Raw genomic sequence first — 23,385 nt, forward strand, 5'->3', positions numbered from 1 at the left:
CTTTTAAGTCCTTCAATTTCAAACTAAAAAGTCTGCCTAGTTTTATGCAAAATTCACAGTGGTCTGAACACCTTTCAGGTCATGAATAACAACTTGCAGTAATTAAAACAAAATAAATTTAAAAAGAAGTCACCTTCCTTAAACTGATGATGATACTTAATAGGATTTGAGATGCACTAATCTGACTTGTTTTCAAACTCTGTAAATTTGGAAATGCCGTCATAAGTAGTTCTGCAGTGCCTTGTAAAAATAAAAAGGCATTAGGAAGAAGTCTTTGCCAGTTCAGGACTATAAAATGATCATGAGCAACAAGATGGCATATAAATTAAATGTACGATATTTTAGTTTGACCTGCGGCTTATTAATGGCTGAAGTTCCTGAAATTAAGGAGCTATCACTTCTCTCCTCTTGAACAGTCAGAGCGACAAATATCCTCTACCAGAGTAAAAGGGGAAAAAAAAAAGATGATGAGTTAATGCTGATGACCAAAAGGTTCCAAAATGATTACATCATCAGCCTTGGAATTCCCCTGAAACATACATATTTTGCTGATAGAGACAGGCTTTTTGACCAGATTGAACTTCCACGACTCGCAGTCCATTAAGCTTCACGGAGTTTAATTCTCCTATTTTTCACCACCATTTCCTTCCCTCCTGATCAGTCGTCTGAAAGATTAATTAGGGTCATTATTTACAGAGCTTCTGAAAAACCCTGAAAACTAGCGAAAACCCAGAAAGCTGAAAACTATATATAAACCCTTTGTTGTTTATATTTACAGAAAGGCAAGTGGACTCAATCATTCTCCCTCCCTGATTCCAGCATCAGCAAATTCCTTTCCTGATGGAATTCTTGGTGCTTTCTTGTGCCCTTAAATTGTCCCAACTGCTACATCAAAATTAGCTTGGATGGATTTATTTCTAACTAGATCTCCCTCATTTATACTATAATCACACATCTTGTATGATTTAAGTATATACAGCCATGCATCAGCCAATGAAAAAACAGAGCAAAAGGCAGTTCTTGTCCCAGGAACCTTAAAAGGTTGGAAGATGAATGATGGGAAGGAAAAAGCATCACTTGTTTTGTTTCGAAAGAGGCAGGAGAGATTCTGAGGACCACATTTAGACTGCATTTTATATGACTGACCTGACAAGACATCACTGTGTGACCCAGACTGTTAACTACACTGCCAGACCTGGGGTTCCCAGACAGCCAGGGAAGAGAAGCGGACACAACACCAACCTCAAGCAGTCTTGATGCTCACTGCTGAGTTAGAAATCCTTCTGAAATTTACACAGCAACACCCTAGTGGAGCTGGGAATTAGCTGACTTCTGGAGCTCAGAATGATCAAGGAACCTTAGTTAAGGAACATTTTTTGCCTTAGAGATAGACACTTACTATACTTGAAGACTTATTTCTGTCATGACAGTAGAGATCATTCCACAACTCAGCTCTTACAAAGTGCAACAGTAAAACATGGTTTCTAAACAACACAAAACTTCAACTTTAAAAAATACCTTTATAAATACAGGCTCTGAAGGAAACTAAAAGGAAAATCTGAAAAGACTTTTTATAGCACTTCATTCTACAGTAGCTGCCTTTGACCATGAAGCTCTGTACTTTGCTTTTCGCATTCCCCATGAGCAAATGCAGGGAGGCTCAAGTACCATTTCCTTCACTACTGTTGTGCTCTCCTCTTTTATGACAAGCCAGAAGAAATGATTAGGCACCAGTATATCCTTTTGAGCTTTAAGATAACACAGTGACATTTGTTCTAAAAAGTCCTTATTTCATAGAAAAAACCCAAAAACTTAAACTATGCAAAGCAGAGAGATTCAACTGGTTCTCTCTTTGTAACTTGCAATCTGATACAGAAACTGGAGAAACCCCAACCTTTCAAAAGCTGCTTTTTAACACTGAAATGAAGCTACTATCCAGCTGTGCAATTACTGCATTAGTTTCCAGCTCTGCACATCTCCAGAGGGTTTGCCTCTAAAAGGCTGACCAAAGGCAGAATTCATCAGGCTCTACTGATTCACACCAAGGCACCCCCTACTCTAATATCTGGATTCATTTGCAGATACTTATATCTATGGAAGAATGATCATGGGTTAAGACCCTTCTGCTTTCAAGCTTTTCTATCTCAGTGTATCTCCTGACTCTAAGGTGGTTTGTCTATTAAGAAATTCTTAGACTTCTTTTTAAAATGCTTGCCCAGGCCCCATTCCACACTAACCTATTCCACACTCTTTGACAAGGATTTCTGTGTGTTTCTCACCTACTACATGGAAATTCATCACATTATGTTTCATCTGAAATCTCACTGGCTGTTAGTTGTTGGCCAAATACTCTGGTACTGGCAGAAATTGTGAACAGTCAGGCTCCACCCATCCACTCTTTCAGCATTACGCATGATTTTGCAGAGTGTGGCTATATTCCCCTAAATTATAGCCTTTTCAAGCTGAAGAATCCCTGCATAGTCAGTTATCCCATGTTTGGAAGCCTCTACACACCTTTGATCATCTTTGCCATTCCTTCCTGAACCGCGGCCAATGTCATGTCTGAGTGATGAAGACCAGACCTGCACACAGGATTGAAGTCCTGGTAGCACCACAGAAACATCCACCAGCTGCACACTCATGTCCTTGGCTCTATTCTTTACTCCACTCCTAATAATTTTTCTCTTTATTGCTGCTGAGCTGATGTCTTCATGGAAATAGTTATCATGACTCCAAAGTGTTATTCTTGGGCTGCCATGGTCTCATCATTGCCAGCCATGTGTATTAGCTTGTCACCAAATATATTAAACATCAGCACATACCCACATGCATACATCCACTGGTATATTTAGCCAGGTCTAAAAATATGTTTGCAAGTGTCATATATTTTACACATTTGAACAAGCTACAAGACCTTTTCTTTAAACAGAATAATATGACAGTCACAAAACAGTAGAATTAACCCAAGACCGAAATTTTGTACCATAACAAAACTACTACTAGTCACTGTGAACTCATTCTTGCGCTTTTGCGCATATTAGGTGACAATTTAAACCGTAAGCATGGGATCATTTCACCCTCTTACTAATACAGACACAACTTCATCATTACTCTCAAATATGCAAATAAATTACTGTATAATAACAATAGAGAATCACAGAATCGTTGAGGGCAGAGATAATCTAGTCCTGCTTTAAGCACAGTTAGAAAGAGCAGGTTGCTCATGGCCATGTTCAATTGAGTTTTATGTGTCTCCGAGGCTGGAACCAGATGGTCTTTAAGGTCCCTTGCAGGCCAAACCATTCCATCATCCTAGGATATAATCAGCAGGTCTGCTTGTGAAAAAAAAATATGAATAGCAGTATTTTATGCTGCTCCCCTTAATTTCCACCTTTGGGTAAAAATGCAAACCCGTGTCTGTCTGACAAGATGGACAGAGCTAGGGGACAACTGTTTGCACAGCTGATAGCCATGCAGGGCAAGACACTGCCCTGCAATAAGCTTCAGGGGTTAAATACTGGCTTCTCTCAGCTGAGGCAGGCATGGGAGAAGAATGCCAAAGAAAAAAAGGAGTTTGTGAAAGAGAATGGGAGTTTCCTAGTTAAATCACCCTCACTTACTGCCTTGGAATATAAAGTGGAGATTGCTCATCCCTTCACCAGCGGCCTTGAACCTAGCTGCTGATCACCAAGGCTTAGCTGACCTTGGAGGGATCATTAGGCCTTGCTCACAGGCAGGTTGTGGGAATATCTTCAAGGGAAGATGCTCAATTGCTCCCGGAGGGGAAGCTGCACTGTGTGGATACTGCACTGGGAGTGAACAGAGCTGACAGACACCCTGATCAGGAAATGCCTGTCCAGTCAAATGCTTGGCTGAACTGAACTGGTAGAGGTAACAGCGGGGCTGCAAGTAAGAAACAAAAGCAGTAACAGGGTACTAAGGGACTCCATGGGTATCTAAAAATCATTTCCCCTGTGTTTTCAGCTGCCTGTGTCTTTCATAGAACACACACAAATTCTTCTCTAAAAGCAACTAGTTACACTGAAGCATTACACAGGATAATGTGATCAGAGCTCAGCTGGATCTTATTTCCTGTATAAATTTTGCTAGTCAGCTGGGGATGATCCACTAGGAAGAAATGTACATTTTTTTCCAAAGATCTAATCACAGCTGAGGCTCCATTTCTTGTAACATCTCTCAAAGGGCAATATCAAAACCTTAGCAGGAAATCATTTGAATGACTGACAAATGAAATGAGCCATTAGATACTGTTTTCCTCCTTTTTTTTTTTTTTTTTTATAGGTGATAAAATGTAATGCACACAAGTGTATCAGAAAATGTATCCAAGGTATGGTTTAATTTCACCCTGATGTGAGCAATTCTGTTATTTCTTCTTACATTTGAATTAGACAAGTCATTCTTGAGAACTTAAGCCAGACGACTGCATGAATATAAACTACTACATACAACCTAGTCTGGGTAGTTTTCACTTATTCTTAATTCCTAATTTCTTACAAATACTTATATTTGTTGACTTAGTACTAGCTCTTGTGTAGACTTTTGTTAAAATATGCTGTTGGATTTTTTACGAGGTTGCCATCTCCAGCTTTCAACTAGGATGTTATGAACATAATTAAATATTAAATAGACATGTTTTTACATGACAGAAAGTCTGTTATTAGTCAAGCCAACAGAAGAAGTATTCCCAGCCTTGAACAGGAGAGAAAAGCTGAAAAAAAATTGCTATGCAATACTAAACTGCTAACTATTCTCTGGAACAAAGAACAAGTGGTTTAACGTGGTTTGGATCAAACAGTTCCTCACATCACTTTAAGGAAATTACTTGCCACATCTTAATCTGAAAAAGTGATTTTGCCAATTCCTATAAGTATAAACTATCAATAGATATCAGTTAGCAGTCACAACCTGCAATATAACAATTCATCAATGCACCATCCCAAACTCCCAAACAGAAATTATAAAATCCTCTTCATGTAGATATGGCACATTCTGGTGCATATGTGCTGGGAAGTATGCAACACTCCTAAAGAAATATTCTTTCTTAACAAATTTTTGGATTAAGGAATTGCTAGGTTTTTTTGGAAATTGCACTGAAAATTTCATTTGCCATGCTTGTTAATAACAGGGCACAATTAGCATAATTCCCTCAATCCATTAAAAATGAAAACATCAAACAACAGAAATTATAAGAATGTCTTTAATCAAAAATTTTGGTTTTTTTCAAACCAGTCACAGCTAAACTCAAGAGACACTCAGCTGACACAGTGTAAGAGAAATCCTTGAGGGAAAGCCCTGTGCCGTCAGGCTGGCACCAGTCACTTGGCAAAGCACAGCAAAGCACCACAGCTTTGACTCTGAAATGTGCGTGGGTGTCTGTGGCATTTTCCTTGAGGAAATGGCACTTGCAGTGTGTTTAATGAATAAGGGAATATGTTAAATTTATGACAGGAGATGGTCCTTAGAGCTGCTTGTTGCAGTGAAGAGCAGAAACTGCCCACTGATTTATTTTAATTTCATATAACATGAGGAGGCTTTTTGGAGGCTGTAGGTGTACTTGTTATCACTGACAGTACAGTAAAATCCTCACAGCAGACACTTAAGAAATACCCAAAATAGCCAATAAGCTCTGAAACTCCTCCTCTCCCCAAAACCCCCCTTCAACACTGAAAGAAGTTGCTGTCACCACCACTGTCTAGTTCTCCAATACATATAAAAACACTAATATGTTTATTTGCATCCACAGACTTTCCAGGCTCTCTCCCCAGCACAGAAGTATTCTCTCTTCTTATGATCTTGGTGTTCACTATAGAATTTTAAGTTTTACTAACATTTTATCTTAAAAAAATTTCTTCTTCCAGGTAAGTCAAAAAGCCAAGCAGCCATCCACTCATTATCAGCTTCCATATGCAGAATAGAAGAATAGGCTCCCTTCAAATTATAAAGGACACAGTGACGCTTTCTGTAAACCACTGCCCAAATTTTACTATCTATAGACGGTTAAAGGTTTCCAATCAAACTGTTGTTAATCAAGGATTTGAGATTATAAAAGATGAAAGGTATGAAAATTTATAAACCACACCCAAATGCTGAAAGTTCAGGGATACGTGTGGGCATGTATATATAAATAAAATGGAGGACTTCATGCAAGTCATAGTTAAGTTTTCTCACATGCCCAACTCTTTTCGCAGTTTCCCTGCCAGAAACTGCACTCTGCCAAGATGTGAGTGTGTCTCTCTCCAGGAGAGAGTGAGACCATGGCATTACAGCAAATATACCCTAAGCTGGGAACCTAGCCAAGAGAAGATAAAGAAAGCTGGAGACACACAAATCCTAAGAGGCAGTTGGGAGCGTATTTACAAGTGATATTTTTGGCTTTCAGACAGTATTCTTGACCATATTAATTATTTGAGAAACAATAAGTATTTTTCTACTAAAAAGTTAAATTAACTTTTTCTAAAAAAAAAAAAGGTGTTATATTTTACATTTATTCATTTACTAGCCAATTGTATTGTTCATATTTCTCAAAGAAAAAAAATGCTTTAAAAAGTAGCCAGGAATGTTATTTCATTCCCTTTTCTTTTCTTGACTTCACTGCTTCTTTGTCAAACCTGCTGAAGGCAACTACATGCTTGGAAGATGACCTTATTTTTTCCAGCTGTTTCAGCTATCTAATGAAAGATATTACTTCTTCCTACAAAATCTCCCTCTCATGGAATATTATGTCATTATAATGTACTTTGGTTTTATCTGTTACAAATTTTACAAACTATATCAACAAGAGTCATTATATCCTTTTTGAAACAAGCTCTGACACTTTGTCCCCATCTTGAGGAAAAAAAGCTTTAAAGAAAGAGAAAGAAGAAGAACAGGAACATGCCAGAGCTGCAGAAATGTGGTTTATAAACGTGGTTTATAATATCAGTGAAACAAAATACAGATATCAGTGAAATGCTGCGCCCTGCCCATCAGCTGCTCCACTACATACCAAAGGGCTATTTATTGCTGTCACAGCACAGTCTACTCCATGTACCACAATGCAATCTCCTTTGCATTTCAGAAAGTGATTTCCAGACTATGAATTCCCTCCTACAGTTTCTCTTCACAGCACTTCAGTTAATACTGAGATAACTGATTACTTTGCCGCAAAGAAATACCACATTCAGCATGTAGCAGCCACCAGTTAAAGTCTCCCTCAAAGTTGGGATGCACTAGTAATTAATTAACTTTGCTGTAGCTTAAGCTTCATAGTATATTATGTTTCTGCCTCACTGCCTTTTGCAATTTGAGGATCTGATGATAGGAAAAAAATTGGGTTTTAATTACAAATTAATTTAGTGGACTGACACTCACAAAAGGATGTCTTTATATTAAAACAAGGTCTGCACTGGCAGTCTGACTCCATTCCCACTAGGAACTTACCTCCGCCCCTGTGTTCTGCACTGGGGTATCCAAACTTTGAGGCACAAGACCACAAGGTTCAAAGTTGAGTACAGAGCTGTGATTAGCATGTATTTTTGTGTGTGGTTCATATAAAATGCGTAGCCATAAATATTTTAAACCAAACTCTTCTGTTCATAGCAGATACCAAAATATCTGTTGGGAGAAGCTGTGGAAATTTGCTGTTGGCCAGTTCTCATGACATGATGCTTTCAGTTTGAGTTCTAAAATTTGGTTTGATTTGTCTCTTTAAAGGAAGAAGTCAACTTTTTTAAAGCTACTACATACACCTGAATCCTATTTTTCCACTTGATAACTGTACAAGTGGTTGGTGGCAAATTTTTATTAATAATATTTACAATTAAAAAGGAACCCTTCTCCAGTGGAGGACTGGGGCAAAAGAGACGTGGTTGCAAGATGCCCCTTAAAAGGTTTTGGATCACAAACAATTTCCTTATGGTGAAACTCTAATCTTCCAGCTTGTATTTGATGCATCTGAGAAACAATGCATATACAAAAGGACAGGACTGAGCAACAGGATGCGGGGAACACATGAATGCAAAGCTGAGTTGCAAGGGACTGTAGGGAATTGATGATAAAATTTGAGGTGTAGGATTTGCCTCCTACAAACATGACCAGCATTGATTTTAATGCATTTTGGAATGGAAAGCCAATTCGGAACAGCTAACTGCTTTTTTAAGGATGGCTGAAACTCCGGGTAAGGACATGTGGCTGGCAAAAAGTGGAGTAAATATACTTAGAGAAAGAATGAGAAAAATACTGCAATAAAGAAGATGGGATGTCCTAACTAGAACTTCAAAAATATTATTATGCCAAGAAGCAGTCATATAATGCTTGTTGTGAAAATAGGAAACCTCATTTGACCAGGTTATTGGATCAGAATGGCATTTGCAATGCTGTGGGAATTTTAATCAACCCCCACAGAATTAACTGCTGAACACAGCACAAATTCTGTGAGTGAGTGATGGCCACTCCCTCCCTTCCAATCCAAGCACCAGTAGAAATAATCAGACAGGTAGAAGAGAGCAAGGAATCAAGTGCAACACAGGGTAATGTGACAGGTTAACCACCACCATTACTGGTGGTCTTCATGCAAAAGAGAACTACTCTTTAAATCACACCAGAGCCCAAATCAACAAGACTGCTATTGAAAGCTGTTGACTGCTTCTGTATATCAAGAAATGTTGGAAGTGGAGAAGGTGCAGGAAGCAAAGAACCAGACAAATACAAGGTCTTAGAACTCGGATTTAATAGAACAGATAACCAAACAGAAGGTTCCAAGGTGCCACACTCATTCTCTGTACATATTGCACACAAATGAGCAACAACTAAAATGTACACACATTTCCTAGAAGTGGCTCTTGCACTGAAATGAGGAAAAAGGCAAAAAAAGAGAACAGAAAAAAACGAAAACCATGGAAAAAACCCTACTAATTTATGCAATCACCAAAAAGTTGAGCCTCATTTTCACAAAGAGCACAAAAAGAGCCCATTAAAGGTTGAACCTGAAAACTCTACAGAACATTACAATCCCCACCTTATAATATAACTTGTGTATAGAAATTATTCTGAGAAACTATCAAGCATCATGCAGGAGTTGGGAGCGTGCAAAGATAACTGTTCCTTCTGATAATAAAATTTATAAATATCTACAGTTCCTACACAAGTTTTTCATATTTTTTTTATGTTCTAAAGCCGAAATAGATTTTTCCTTATTAACTACAGCAATTTTTACAATCTGTTAGAAAAGGATCCCAAAAAGAACTTTCAAATCTACTTTCAAGATATTTTAACCCACAATTTTTAGTTAAAATGTGGTAACTCAAAATTCCAAATCTGAAATGTGTCTGGGTTTTTTTTTTTCTGTCCCCAAGGGAGAAGTAACAATAAACTGGGAACAAAGCTAGACATTTGGCAAGGATTCTTCAGCAGAACTTGGATGGCATCTGAGAGAATCTACTGCCCCAGGGAAGTGCAGATATGCATGAAGAGCTGGTATTTTGATGTGAACTCTAATATTTCTCTAGAAACCATGCTCACACAAAGGAACCTGAAAATTTAGCCAAACTTTGTATATCCACTGCTTGATGCAGCTGTGCACCAAAATGATGTAAGAATGAGTCTTCCCTAAGCAGACATTAACAGAAAAATGGTGAAACACAGGCAACTCCAGAACAGCAACTTTGCCTTCTTAAGCACACAAACAGCACACAGTGATTACAAAACCAGAAATATGCCTGGCAGTCCACTCAAATACACGTCCTAGAGGTTTTCTCTCTTGTAATTCTATTTTCAAGTGGAGAGCTTTTTACATTTTTCACTACATTCATTCTGATTCTATCAGCTGCTACATGCTAATGTGCTCCACAGGCTTCACTCCTGTAGCTCCTAACAGTGGTGAAAATCTCTGAGGCGTGACAAGAAATCCTGCAACGTTGTGTTCCTGGAACTACAACTACAGCAACATCCACACAGCCAGTGCATAATGTATCAAGTTATAAAAAAAATAATAAAAAAAAAATTACATCATTGAGTCATGTCATTTTCTATAATGGTTACATAATTAAAAAGTGCCTGGGATATGCAAAAGTGTGGGAGTTTACAAATAACAGGATGCATCAAGAAAGGACTTCTGTCTAGGAGAAAATTTCCCTCAATGTAGCTTTCTCACCCTAATAACTTTTTCCCCCTCTAGACGTCAAACTCATTAACTGTTCAAATTGGATTTGACTCAAGTTACACTGTTTTTGGTACTAAGTCAGCTGGAGTTCAACTGATGTAAAACAATCCAGGTCTGGAGCCAAAAATTCCGATATGTTCACCTTCAGCATTAGTTCTTTAACCAAAGGAAAAGGGCTTTCAGCCCCTTTCAGTCAGTAAATGAAATCTGTTCTCCTTTTTCTTCAGTATCTTAATCCTGCCTTTTATTGAGCTTTTTTCAGGAATAAATAAAATAAATTATGAACATTATAATGGCAATGAAGAATAAAATTAATATTCTTTACAGTACACAATGGCTCATTATAGTGTTAAGGCATATTAACTTCCCAGTAACGTAACCATAACATTTTATTACTAATGCCAAATTATATTAAAAGGAAACATAATTAAACCTTTTTAGCACTCAATTCTGCTATCTTCCTCAGAAGTGTAAGTAAGATTCCCTAACAATACAAAAATTGTTAGTCATAAAATCTATCAGTGGAAAATAACACCTATCTCATCTCTGTCCTGCTCTTCCAAAACCACACACAGATTTTGCTGGAAAAACTGACAGCACCATGTCATTAACACCTTTACACCCTGCCAGGAATCTCATGGAATAACTGAACACAAAAAAATGTTACTATGGAATGGAAAAGACCCAAATCAAACAGAGCTTGAGGTAATAGCAAAAGAGTTGACCAAATGTTCATCACCAGTGAGTAGATATTTTTAAAGAAACTCAGTAGCAGCTACAGTAACCTGGGACAATCTTCTCACTTCCTGTGGACAAATTTTTGTAGTCTTATTATTCCTTATTGTCATCTTCTGTTCCACACATGCCTCAAGTCAGAATCAAGATCCACTACCAATACAGTAGATACTGACTGATTCACTACTTCAAAACATCTAAAACTGTTCTCAGGGCTACTAAACATAAAATATTGCCTCTTTGCTAGAACCTACACTTGATGAAAAGTTCCAGGTAAGTGCAGGAATGAACAGCCTTGGGATGCTTCAGGCATCCCCTAAATCAAGAGCTGCAGGAACTTAACACAGTCAGGCAAATACCCCTGACAAACTCTCCCAAACTAGAATGCTCAGATCAATCTTTCTTCAGAGGCACTTAAGAGGTATGTTATTTTCGTCTTCTGGTCAACATGAGAAAAATCCTTAGTTAGGCTCCACAATCCCAAACAACCGTCCTCCTTTTTGGTTGGTTTTTTTTTGAGGAGGGGGGGTTCTTTGTTGTTGTTGTTGTTTTTCTGTTTAAAAACAAGTAATTTGGGGTGTGTGCTGTTTGCTGTCTCAGATCTTATTCCATAGGGAATTAAACAAGATTCATGCTCTCATACATTTGCCATGCTGTGGAAAATTGTTATTTTTAACTAAAAAATGGCTTGTTTGTTTTTCCCTCCTGGAACTTCCTGCTCCAAAGAAAGGACTGTGCCAATATGAGACAAAAATTCCCATCATGCCAAACCAGGATTCCAAATAAGGTCACCTGTACCTGAATGACCCAGTGGCCAGGCATAAACTCATAGGTAGCAAAATAAATGAAGCAAAGAGATGTATTTTCTGATGATATCTAGAGTTTATTAGGGTGAAGCACATCAATACTCCACAATCTGTCTGTTCTGGCTCTATCTGGACAGTTCCTGCACATATCACCACCTCCTGCTGCCATGACATTTAGTAACCTCTAGGACAGAACTCTCAGATTCAATGGGTGGTACTCAACTGCTCTTATGGCATTCCCAAAATAAATATCCTAGTGCTCAGGACAAGACTTGAAAATGTCTCTGGGAACATACACAACTACACAGTAGGATGGTGTCACTATTATATAAAAATTATACAAATTACTGTAGAGCACAGAACAGCATCAGTGTTCTAAACATGGTGCCACATCAATTTGTTCCAGCAACAGACTGCAGCATAACACCAATGTTTCACTGCCTTAAGGCATGCAGTTCACCTCAGCACCTCTGAGTGCTGTGTATTTGTTTTCCACAAAAACACTCTGCACAGCTTTTGAAGCCTGTTATTTCTGCATCATCAATATCACTTTCTGTCTCACACCCTGAAGTTTGTCTAGTGAATGAGACACATTGTCTTGATACACTGCCATGTCTTTTTTCACTGCTGTCAAGTTGTTGGACGTGAGGCATGGCCCATAGCCTCTCTTTTTCCCTCCAGAGGTGCCAGATGAAATGTCAGCTTTAAAACTAAACAAGCAGTAGTACTTGAGGCAGCAGCAAGGACAGAAGAGACATAAGGCTGATAGATGGCAACGCTGAGGACAAACTAGACAGTAAGTGGGACAAAAAAACCCCCTCCAAAAAACCGTGTTGTAAACACTAAGCCAACAATTACTTCAAAGCTAAAGGAAAAATAGGTGAGCACAGGTACCAAGAGAAGCAGAACAAGGTAAGTATTTAGAGGGGATGGCCAGTAACAAGGTCAGCTTATTAGCTCATCCATGCATCTCTCACAGCTCTGACCCATGCATGAGCCACTGCAGGACCCCCGATATTACTGCAGGCTCTAAACACCCACCAGCTCAGCCTGAGGAAGCCACAGATGAGGACAGGCTGACTCAGCTCTGCACCACGGGGCTAAACCACCCTGCACATGTGCAATCAGCACAGGTCAGCCGCTGTAAGCACATCCTAACTTAGGCACCCAAGTCCTGACTGTCCAACTAAGCTGTGTTCCACAGTGCCGCGGAATGTTTTGTTAATAAAATAGGTGTTAACTTCAGCAGTCATATGTCAGCACAAGGACAGCAATTGCATAATCACAAGCCCATTTTTAGGAAGGTCTATGATAGCTGTTTGCCTGTTCACAGTACCCATGGCATATGGCAAAAGATGAAAGGGAAAATCAAATTAGAAATGTTTACATGGGAAAAAATCACAACCAGTTGCCAATTAACTAAACTACCTACCTCTGAGGCAGCGAGACAGATATAGATCTATAGATATATATACAGTCCTTACAATGACTGAAGAGAAAAAGGCATGCTTAGGGCCTGGCTTGTCTTATCCCAAACTAGACATATAAACAGGTCAGAGGTCTACAAAGGGAGCTACGGGAATCATTTCAGGCAAAGATATGTGCTCCAAAGGTGTCTGAGGGCACATTAAAGCAATATCAGTGCCTGTTTTCTGTGATGAACATGAAAGTTAAGCACTACATAGTTATTAATACCACCAAAAATGGGTGAGAAATAGCAGATCTCAGATTTGTATTGGAAAAGGATGTGGGTGCTTATATAATGGCAGGGAAATTTGTGCTTTTATCCAAATCTGCTTCAGAGGGAGGCAGATTCTCAGCTGTTCTAAGCTCAGATAGCACCATTTCATTTGAATGGAGCATGAAACAGCGGGTCTAGATTACCAGCTGGTTTGCAAAGGTCTCAGAGTTACTATTTTAGCTTCTTCTTCTCTTATCTACTTTTTCTGTCCTATATATTCCATTATTCAAATAATTGATTTTAAAAAGCATATAACAGTACTGCCTCAAAATCTACTAAGTATCGGCTCTTATGCAAAGCATTATTTCTAGAATTACTGACTTTTCCAAAAGCTGCTTCTTCCAGCTTATCTTACTTGAAATCTAAAATTATATACACTGAGATTTGGGCAATAAATTACTTCCCACCACTAGCAACCTCTCATCAGGAGTTGAAAATGCTATTACCCCTGTTCTCTTGACATGCAGTTGCATCCCCAACCTACAACAAGGTATTCTACTACATTTTCAAAATATCAGTCAGAGACATTGTTAAGAGACTTGACCCAAAACAACTTGCAGATTTGTTTTGTCAGCAACCTGTACTCCCTCTCCAGTCCTTAAAGCTAGTGGCAGGAAATGTTCCTTCACCACATCTCCCAGGTGCAGGCAGCAGAAGCTAAATCTATCCAGAGGAGAAATAACTCAACTAACCAGCTCTTCTCTGCATTTCATAGCATATTTGCGCCTCTCTTGCATCCTTTTAATTTAAGCTTGTAATTTAGTTCTCTGAAATAAATTGTCAAGTCTCTTTGGTGTCAGGTATGAACTGTCAGCAACGGGAGACAGCAATTCAAAAGAGAATTTTAATAAATAGGATAAAGGCTGAGAGAATAGGTCATGAAAAGAGCACAAATGACAGTATGTCTCATAAAAACTTCTCCAGTCTAATATCCTGTCTGCAGAAGCAGCCTTTGGAGCATGCTTAAGAAAGATAATAAGGAACGTGGCAAATATAATAATCCTTCCTCAAACAGTCAGCAGATTAGAGACCATTAATTGTCACAGGGCTTAAGGGAATGAGTGAGAACAGGGCTCCATGGTACTGATGCAGCATAAAGGGCCGGGTAAACCGTCTGCTTCCCAACAGCACTTGACACTGGGAGAGAGATCTCTGTTTAGCAGAACTATTACAATAAATGGTCTCTGTGATGTGACAGTGTCCTGAATATCACACAGTGCAGCCTAGACAGACCTTCCTTTCAGTGGAGACGATAAATAGACTATAGACTTAGGAGAATAACACATAAATGCTAAAAGAGAGCAATTCACACCACAGAGGTAATCAGAAAACTGTACAGATGCCACTTCTTTTGGAAAAATCATTTACCTAGTACTTCTCCATCCCACTTTTCCAAATTGCATACTGTGATCTCCATGTAGGAATGATACTTAACAACGAAAGAGCCATCATTCAGCGGCAGACCAGAGGCTAATCTGCTCCTGGCTGGCCAACACTCCAAGCAAGGAGAGAAAATCAAGGGGATTATGGCACATGTGCATATGGCGTTGCCCTCCCAGCCTTTCCCTGCTGAAGTCTTGCAGAAGCAAGTATGTAGCCAGACTAGAAAGTTCAACAAATATGCACAGACTTATTATCTCTGCATTGGTCTAATCCCTTTTAGGGCAACAATCTCATTTGACTCAATTCCACAAACACACAAGCTGATACAAATTAACATGGAGAACATTTCTTCACAAGAAATGAACCAGACCCTGCTGTGTATCTGTCTTCCTTACAAGGAAATGCTATGCTGAGCAGGAACAAAGTCAGACACCAAGGAATAAGGACAACTATCACTTGAGTATACAGTTGTCACAGTGAACACCAAATTGCCCTACTCCTCCGCAGGGAATCCTGGCTTACATTCCTGGTCTGGAGGACATTCAAAGAGCAATGGAAGAGCATAGAAGAACATGAAAGCAAACCTGTAATCTCAGTGTACCACAGGCGCTAATTAACCTGGCTGCCATCCAAACTGTTGGCATCAAAATCCGCTTATCTGGGAGCTGCACATTTCAGCATTTCTGCAGACACTACTATGTACAGAGGCATTGCACTGCACAGGGGTAGCTGACTACCCAAAAAACAAGGAAAAGAGGAAGAAATGGAGTGATGTTGAAAATTATTACAGTGCAACCAGAAGATTAGTTAGCAGTTGGAAAAACATGTTATTTGAGGAAATGGTACATCTGAATAAAGCAGGGATTGCATCAAGAATGTAAGAAAAACAACTCTGGGAAAACAAGCATGAACAATCTCTAGTGAGAATACACCACAGTCAAGGAACAATTGTGCTGAAGCCAGAAAGTGAGAACAGTTCAAGTAAACGCATTCATCTCTGAAAAGGAATTGTTTTTCTACATACCTGTCCAGTCTCCTACTACTTTTAGGTGGACCCCAAACGTTGCTTTGGTATCTGTAGGGCACTAAAAATATTAAATATATTAAGAACCACTTCTGAGTAACAAAAAAATAACAAAATGCATTCAAAGTACAGTTGTTAAGACAGAACCTGATGCAAATAGGTCATTCCTAAACAGCCACACCAGCAGCTGCACCCTTAAAGAAGCAAGTCTATCATAAACACAGCTGGAGAAGCCAAGCATACCTAGCATCCATTCAGGCTTAATAATTTCTTCTGGTCACAGAGGAGTCTGAATGTTTGCTTGGGGGTGTGACTGGGAACAGCCACTTCACTTCACTAAGCAGTACTCAGCAAGGATACCAACAACAGAATGGAAATACACCTCTACTACTGACACCACTCAAAATCAAAAGGAACTGACTCTTCATTCTTAAGGCATTTAAGAGACTTTTGATTCTTGAATGTCAAGGCCCACATTTTCAAGATGACCATTCTCATACAATTGATGCTTTCTTCTAAATAGAAACTGAGATTTTGCTGCACTTCATAAGAGCTTACAGTCTGCAAAGGAAAAGCACCAGATTCCATATCCTAAATATCCCATTGCAGCGACCGTTCTCTCACTCTACACATATGCCCTCACTTCAGAGCTATTGATTGTGACTATCTACACAGGAATGTTACAACTTACAATCTTATCCACACTATGGTATCTAAAAACCTCCAGTCAAGGACTAAGGACCCCCCTATTTTCATTTCTTGCTAGAGGGACATTTCAAATACACTGCCTGGACAGCAGGTACACCAAATGATGCACACATAAACAAGACAAGCAATATTACTCGAGAAAAGATTCTTCACTTTCCTTCTACAAACCAACACCAATTGCTTTCTTTCTGATAAGAGATATGACTCCTGAGTTTTGATCTCTTTTTTACAAACTGTTAAGGATCAATCCAAGCTCTATCATGAAACCAATACCCAAAAGATGAAGCTCTGTCCCTTTTCCTTTTTTTTTCTACTGCTAAGGACAAACAGGAGTTTTGAGGGAAGGGCTTAAATTAAAGGAACACATCTATATTATAAATAAAAGGGGCCCAGATAGAGAATCCATGCACCAGATACTAATGCACCACGCTTATGAAGACATTTCTTGGCTCTGTTCTAGACCTTTGCCATAAGTGTTCCCATGAAAATCTGTTCTGGGCAGTGTGAAACCACTGACCTCAGGGCTGAGAATCGGTTCCTGTCAGTTCTGTATCTAGCAGACACAGGTAAAAGGTTATCTACAGCATTATCTACATCTTGGAAAACCTAAACAGGGAATACAGAGTCCCAGCTCATCACTGCATTTTCCTGAGGGGGAAGAGCACTCCTTTTACAACTACTGATTACTAGATAGGCTTATATGTAAATCCTTATTATCTTCCAAGTTTTCTGATAAAAATGAGGTACAGAAACCCAGAGTTTCAATTATTTCAGCAAGACTTAGCCTTCAAAGAAAAACAGCATCAAGAGAGGGATGCAGACAAACTTCACACAATGAGGCCAGTGTTTGCTAAGTCTTATTGCAGTATCTTTCAACAAAAATACCAAAACTAATTCTCCATAAAAAACCAAGTAACCAGCCTGTCAGCAGGAAGCTGCATGTTAGCAGCAAAAAGGTCTGTTCTGAAAGTTTCTGTAGAGTTATGTACTCTGGGCTGCCCCAGGGTTCTCTGTGTTTCACAGGAGGTTGACTGATTTTCTTGGTCCAACTATCCAGAATCCCAGTTCAGCACATCTTCTACAAAATTGTTTGTTATTCTCTGCTTCCACAAAGTTAATGGCAGAATACCCCTTGTCTCCAATCAGAATAAGTTCAAACCTGTTATCATTTACATCACCCTTATGACTAACTCTTTTCTGCACTACCCTGAAAAATTATCCAATAAAAGTGAGATTTATTTCTCTTTAGAGTTTAGGAAAACTATTTTGACACTTATAACTAGTTATGAGACATCCTCATAGGGTTCTGGAAAAATATCTTGCTGCTATATCTTACCAGAAGAAACATGCCCATCTGAGCTATGTGAATTTCCCCCAGTTTAAAAGAGAGGAAGAATGTAGGTGACCACCAAAGCAGTGAGAGGATTGGATAACCTGACACTCAAAGAGGGGTCAGTAAGGGAATGTGCTTGAGTAACCCAGAGAAGAGAAGACTTAGGGAGATGCCTGTCTACCAATAACTGAAAAAACCACTATAGAAAAGATGAAGGTGCTCTCCCTCTTTGGCACCGTGCATGGCAGCAAGACAAAGGACCAAGAGTTCAAGTTGTTTCAGGGGAAATTTCATCTGGATATAAGAAAAGGTTCTGCATCATGGAATAGATGCCCAGGGAAATGGTACAATTTTTCCTGCTAATTCAGCTTCACACGACCTTGAATAACCTCATCTACAGCCCTTGCACCAGAAGGTCGAACCAGATGATCTCCACAGGCCTCCTCTGACTTTCCGACTTTCCTATATGCCTCTAATTTTAACTTTGAAATTTGTATTTATATTTTTTTACTGCCCAGAACACTTATTTTACCTTTCTCATCTCTGTAAACACAGTTAATACTCTAAACAGTGGGTTTTTCCAGACTGCTGGAGAATATATTCCAGCATCTTAAGAAATATCCAAAGACAGTTTTTCAGAAGTTCAATCATGGAAGTGGGTAAATTTTCCTGTGTTATTAACAGACCACTGGGAACATGGAATGTAGTGTAATGAAAATATTCTCTTATATATTTAACCTTCATGAAATCATAGAATTGTATGATAGCTGAGACTCAAAAGCCCCAGTGGAGATTGGCTACTCTGATCCCCTTGCAAGAGCAGGGTCTGCAGGAGCAGGTGGCCCAGGAGAGCATCCCATTGTGCTTTGTATGTCTCCAAGGATGGAGACTGCACAGCCTGCCTGGGCAACCTGTGCCACCCTCACAGAAAGAGCAGGGTTTCTCTTAGGCCCAGATGAAACCTCCTGTGTATCAGTTTGTGTTGTCTTGTCACTCAGTGCCTCTGAGGACACTAATTCTATTTTCTTCACTTGTTCCCCAGCTTAGCTTTCTCAGCCTCTCCTCATACTCCAGTTGCTTACTCATTCTCATGACTCTTTGTGCTTCAACACATCCATGTCTTTCTTGCACTGGGAAGTCCAGAACTGGGCACAGAGTTGCAGATATATTGCTGATTGGAGAAGGGTCACCTCCATCTGCTGGCAACACCTTGCCTAATATAGCTCAGGAAGCTGCTGACTTTCTCTGCTGCAAGGGCACATTGTGGTTCATGGTCAACTTGGTGTTCACCAGGACTCCCTGGCTACTCCCTGCTGAGCTCCTTTCCGGGAGATAATTCCCATCATATACAAGTACCTGCAGTTATTACCTTGGCTAAATGAAGGTGTGCCAAAACTGCCTCAGAAATGCATCATGCCCTCTCTGTGAAAAAAACCAACTAAAATTATTTTGAAACTGTGTTTTGGCAAGTAACATTCCGATTTCCTCCTGCTGCTTTTAACCTGGGAGCCCTAAGAAACAATCCACTGAACTATGCTGAGGGATATATGCAGCCCCCTACTCTTCCTTTATTGCCCAGTACACTGTCCAGTGGAAAATTATAAAAATTAGTCAGTCTTAAAATAGAAAAAAAATACTTTATCTTAGGTCCTTTTCCTTAAATTAACCTTGTTTTCCAAAAAGGGGAATCACTAACTTGAATAGTCTGTAATGAGAAGGGAGAGTAGACAACATTGAACTAAAGGTCACAAGTGCTTTTCAGTAATTCTTTCCACATTTTGAACTTGTTTGCTGCATCCATTTGATGAAAATGCTATGATACACAAATTAACTGTTGCAGATAGTACAATTACATGAAGTAATGTTCATCTCATTCTAACCTGAAGTGATCTATACCTTTAACAGATGAAAAATTTTACAGGTATGAATGTCTACAATAATCAGCTTATCTGCCAGCATTTGGCACTTCCCCAAAAACCACTGGAAGCCAAAGGAATTCTGTTAAATTTAATAGAGTTGCATATTTACACTGTCAGAGAAACCAAATTATGTTCTTATCTTTAAGATGGAAGACTTTCCTCAGTTTACAATGCTTATTTTTCTACATATTTTCACATTCAATACATTATAATATTTTCTATGTAGACAAAATTTAGAACAGGTTTTTCTACATCTTGATAAAAAAACAACTTTCCATACTTTTTTTTTCCCCTTGTTTCTTCAAGAGAACTTGGAATACAAATGCAAGTTATCACACAAGGATTGTGCAAAAATCCCCGGAGAACTTTATGCCTCTAAACCACTAAATTGATTACATTCGTCAGTAATCATAGGTTTACTATCTATCTGTATGCCAAAATAAACTGCATAATTTAATCTAATAATTTATAATACACTACTAGATTAATACATACTTGAAATACATTTTATTTAACGATTTTATATTGTGATCATGGTTTACTGTTGTCCTCTGCCTTGTTTTTATATGAATGCAAAGTAACCAAACTAATTTGATCATAGCAGTTAGATCATAGCAGCTCTACTTGACACCCATTGTATAATAACCCCAGGCTGCACCAGCAGAGATTTAGATGGGGTATTAGGAGAAATTTCTTCAGCAAAACACTGGTCAAGCATTGGAACAGGCTGTCTGAGGAAGTGGTGGAGTCACCATCCCTGGAAATGTTCAAAAGACATGCAGATGTTGTGCTTAGGGGCATGGGTTAGTGGTGGACATGGCAGTGCTGGGTTAACAATCTTTTCTAACCTGTGTGACTCTGTGATTCTATACCAGAAGATAAATCTGCTCAAGAAATGAGCAATAGAGAAATCTGTGCATGAGAGCCCAGCACAAAGCAATTGAAAACTATGTTATGAACATCCGTGCTTCTAGCTTAGAGTACTCTGAATATTTAACATCACTGTTTATCTACTCCCAATCAAAAAATCCTGTCCAGAACAAGAAATGAGACAAACCTTACTGAAGTTATTTTATTGTTACTAAATACTATTCAGCATTTTAAAATACTCTCTTTTTAGGTATTGGGGTGGAGGAAATGGGGTGAGACAACAGCAAACTAGCAAGAAAATAGAAAGTTAATTCATAAATGTTTCCAGTTCTTCTGTGCACCTCTACTACAAGAACTGCGAAGCATCTTTAGAGAGGTGTTAAGTTTTGATTACTGACTATCACAGAAATGCTAATGCATGCACCAAGATAACACCAAGGAATATCTGTTATCAGAAGAAAGGAGATGAAAGGGATGCCCAAGTTATAAACCCCAGTGGCTCTGCAAATAAAGCTCCTCTAAAAGTTCCAGTGGAGATACTGCTCTCAAGTAAACTGCACCACAGTAAACATCACCCTCTGCATTTGGTGCTGCAGTAGGTGGCTTGAACAGTGACCAAAATTACAAAGAGGATTTGTTCTACAGCTGGAAGAACAAAGTGTCTGATTGGGGGAATTAAAAAGCTCATTGTGGGATTTGTTTACATAAAAGGAAACTCCTTCAAAGCAGTCTTTCACTTTGAGGAAAAAGCCATGATATGATCCTAATATGGATTTGCAGATATCCTGGCAGGGACTGCAAACAGTGCAGAGACTCTGTTTCCATGCTCCTGCCTGCCAGGGTGAACCAGATGCACTGCAAACCCGTATTCATCAGTCCATCCTTGCTCCAGACTCAATGAACCCTTACCCAGACCAAGAGAAACACATTAGAGACTTGGCATGTTTGGACAAGAGGCAGAAGTAAGGGGAAAAAAAGAAGAACTAAACACAACCAATGTATTTTTCCTCCTGTAAAAGGGAAAAAAAGTAAAAACGAGAAAAAAAGAAATAAAAAGCTTTCAACTTTGCCAACTGACAAGAAAATGGGAAACTTGGAAACTCAGTAAGCTGCAGCTTGTCTGGTTCCATACAGAACTGATACAAACATTCCTAAAATGATTCATTCTGACATTAAAAAATGGAGAGGAGTGATGACAAACACAGGCATGCTATATAAAGGCAGCCAAAAAATAGTAGCTAGACTTCAGTCTGACTCATAGAAGCTGAACTCTGTAACACTGGGCTATCCCTGTTTTAACTAATTAATCCCGTAAGAAGAAAATTTCAGGAAAAAAAGAGGGAAAAAAAGTTAATACATGGAGTTATTAATTTAAACACATTTCTGCCTCAAAGGATTGGAGATTTTTTAAAATGTCTATTTGTTTCTCTGTTTCATGTTATTTTACAGATTAGATTTTGGTTAAAAGCTTTTTCTGTTAGAGACTTGGCCTTGCAGCTATCTTAATTGAACTGGCAGACATCAAAACATCTTGAACATGGGGAAATCCTAACCATGGAGGATGATCTAAGTATCAGGGGTGCCAGGATGATCAAGGCAAGACCACCATGCCTCAAATACCCAAGGCTTCAGCCAGAGCCCTTCCACAGTAGAGCCAACTCCCAGCAAGCAGCTGCAGTAACATATCCCAGAGACTTTTCACTTTCCATTGCCATATACTACTTGCTGTACAACCTCAGACACCTGCAGTCTAGCTAGTGGAAAAAACACACCATAACACAGCAGGATGCATCACTGAGCAGCTGCAGTTCCAAGAAGGATCATTCTGGTCATCTGGGGTCTAACTTCCTTTGTAACACAAACCACAAGCCCACACCCATTAATTCCCATGAGTCTGTAGTTCAGTCTTGGCTAATTCACTGCCTGTAATCTCAGTTGTTAAATTACTCTCAGTGTTAAAAATTATCTTTGTTTTCTTTAGGTCTCAATCTATGAGATTACTATTCATAAAATCTACTTGTTCCTTGATTTCACTCTTGCACCACATGAAAATGCAAATTTTTAATGTAGTGTAGTAGGATTGTAAATAGACCAATACTGGTAAAACACACACAGTATTGCATAAAATAAATTGTTGAATATATGATATGAAGTTTCTTCATTTGTTTTCTAGCAGGTCTTTAATAGTCCAACTCTGTAATAGTCCGACTGCTACTCTATTGCTGCTACAAATGCACTATGAAAGTATACTTTTAGAGATTATTCAGCATTTCTTTTCCTCTGCAGCTCAACTAGGGGAAAAAAACCTGCTGACTAGCCTTTCACCCTAGCAGGCACACTACACATCACAGAGTCACAGAATGCTCAAGTTGGGAGGAACGCACAGGGACCATCAAATACAACTCTCTATAACAGAAAATAGAAATGTTTCAATCCTTGCATTATTCAACCTATATCTCATTTACGCATCTCAAGTTACTGGCTTAGGGAAAAAAACCCAAAACACAACATTTCAAGATGCTCAGGAGGCAAGCCTTTGTCTCTAAGGAATAAAAAGCAGAAGAATGCTCCTGCCCAAGGCTGCCTCTACAAGTCCTCCAAGGGTACAGGGACACATTGCCAAGCAACAAAGCACGGAGCTAACAAACATAGGACAAGGAAACTGAACAGCACAAAAAGGTCCAATCATCCCCAAGCAAAGCAATGG

General features: G+C 39.0%; 1 protein-coding gene across 1 annotated transcript in view; it reads right to left on the bottom strand.

The window, feature by feature from the left end:
* NOX4 (NADPH oxidase 4) overlaps positions 1 to 23,385 on the bottom strand; it is a 100,708-nt gene that overhangs the window by 42,464 nt on the left and 34,859 nt on the right. The window contains exon 12 of the mRNA XM_066341298.1: positions 15,849 to 15,909. Coding sequence (XP_066197395.1) covers positions 15,849 to 15,909 — 61 coding nt within the window. The remainder of the gene's footprint in view (positions 1 to 15,848; positions 15,910 to 23,385) is intronic.

Source organism: Sylvia atricapilla, chromosome 2 (assembly GCF_009819655.1).
Source record: "Sylvia atricapilla isolate bSylAtr1 chromosome 2, bSylAtr1.pri, whole genome shotgun sequence".
NCBI classification, from domain to species: domain Eukaryota; kingdom Metazoa; phylum Chordata; class Aves; order Passeriformes; family Sylviidae; genus Sylvia; species Sylvia atricapilla.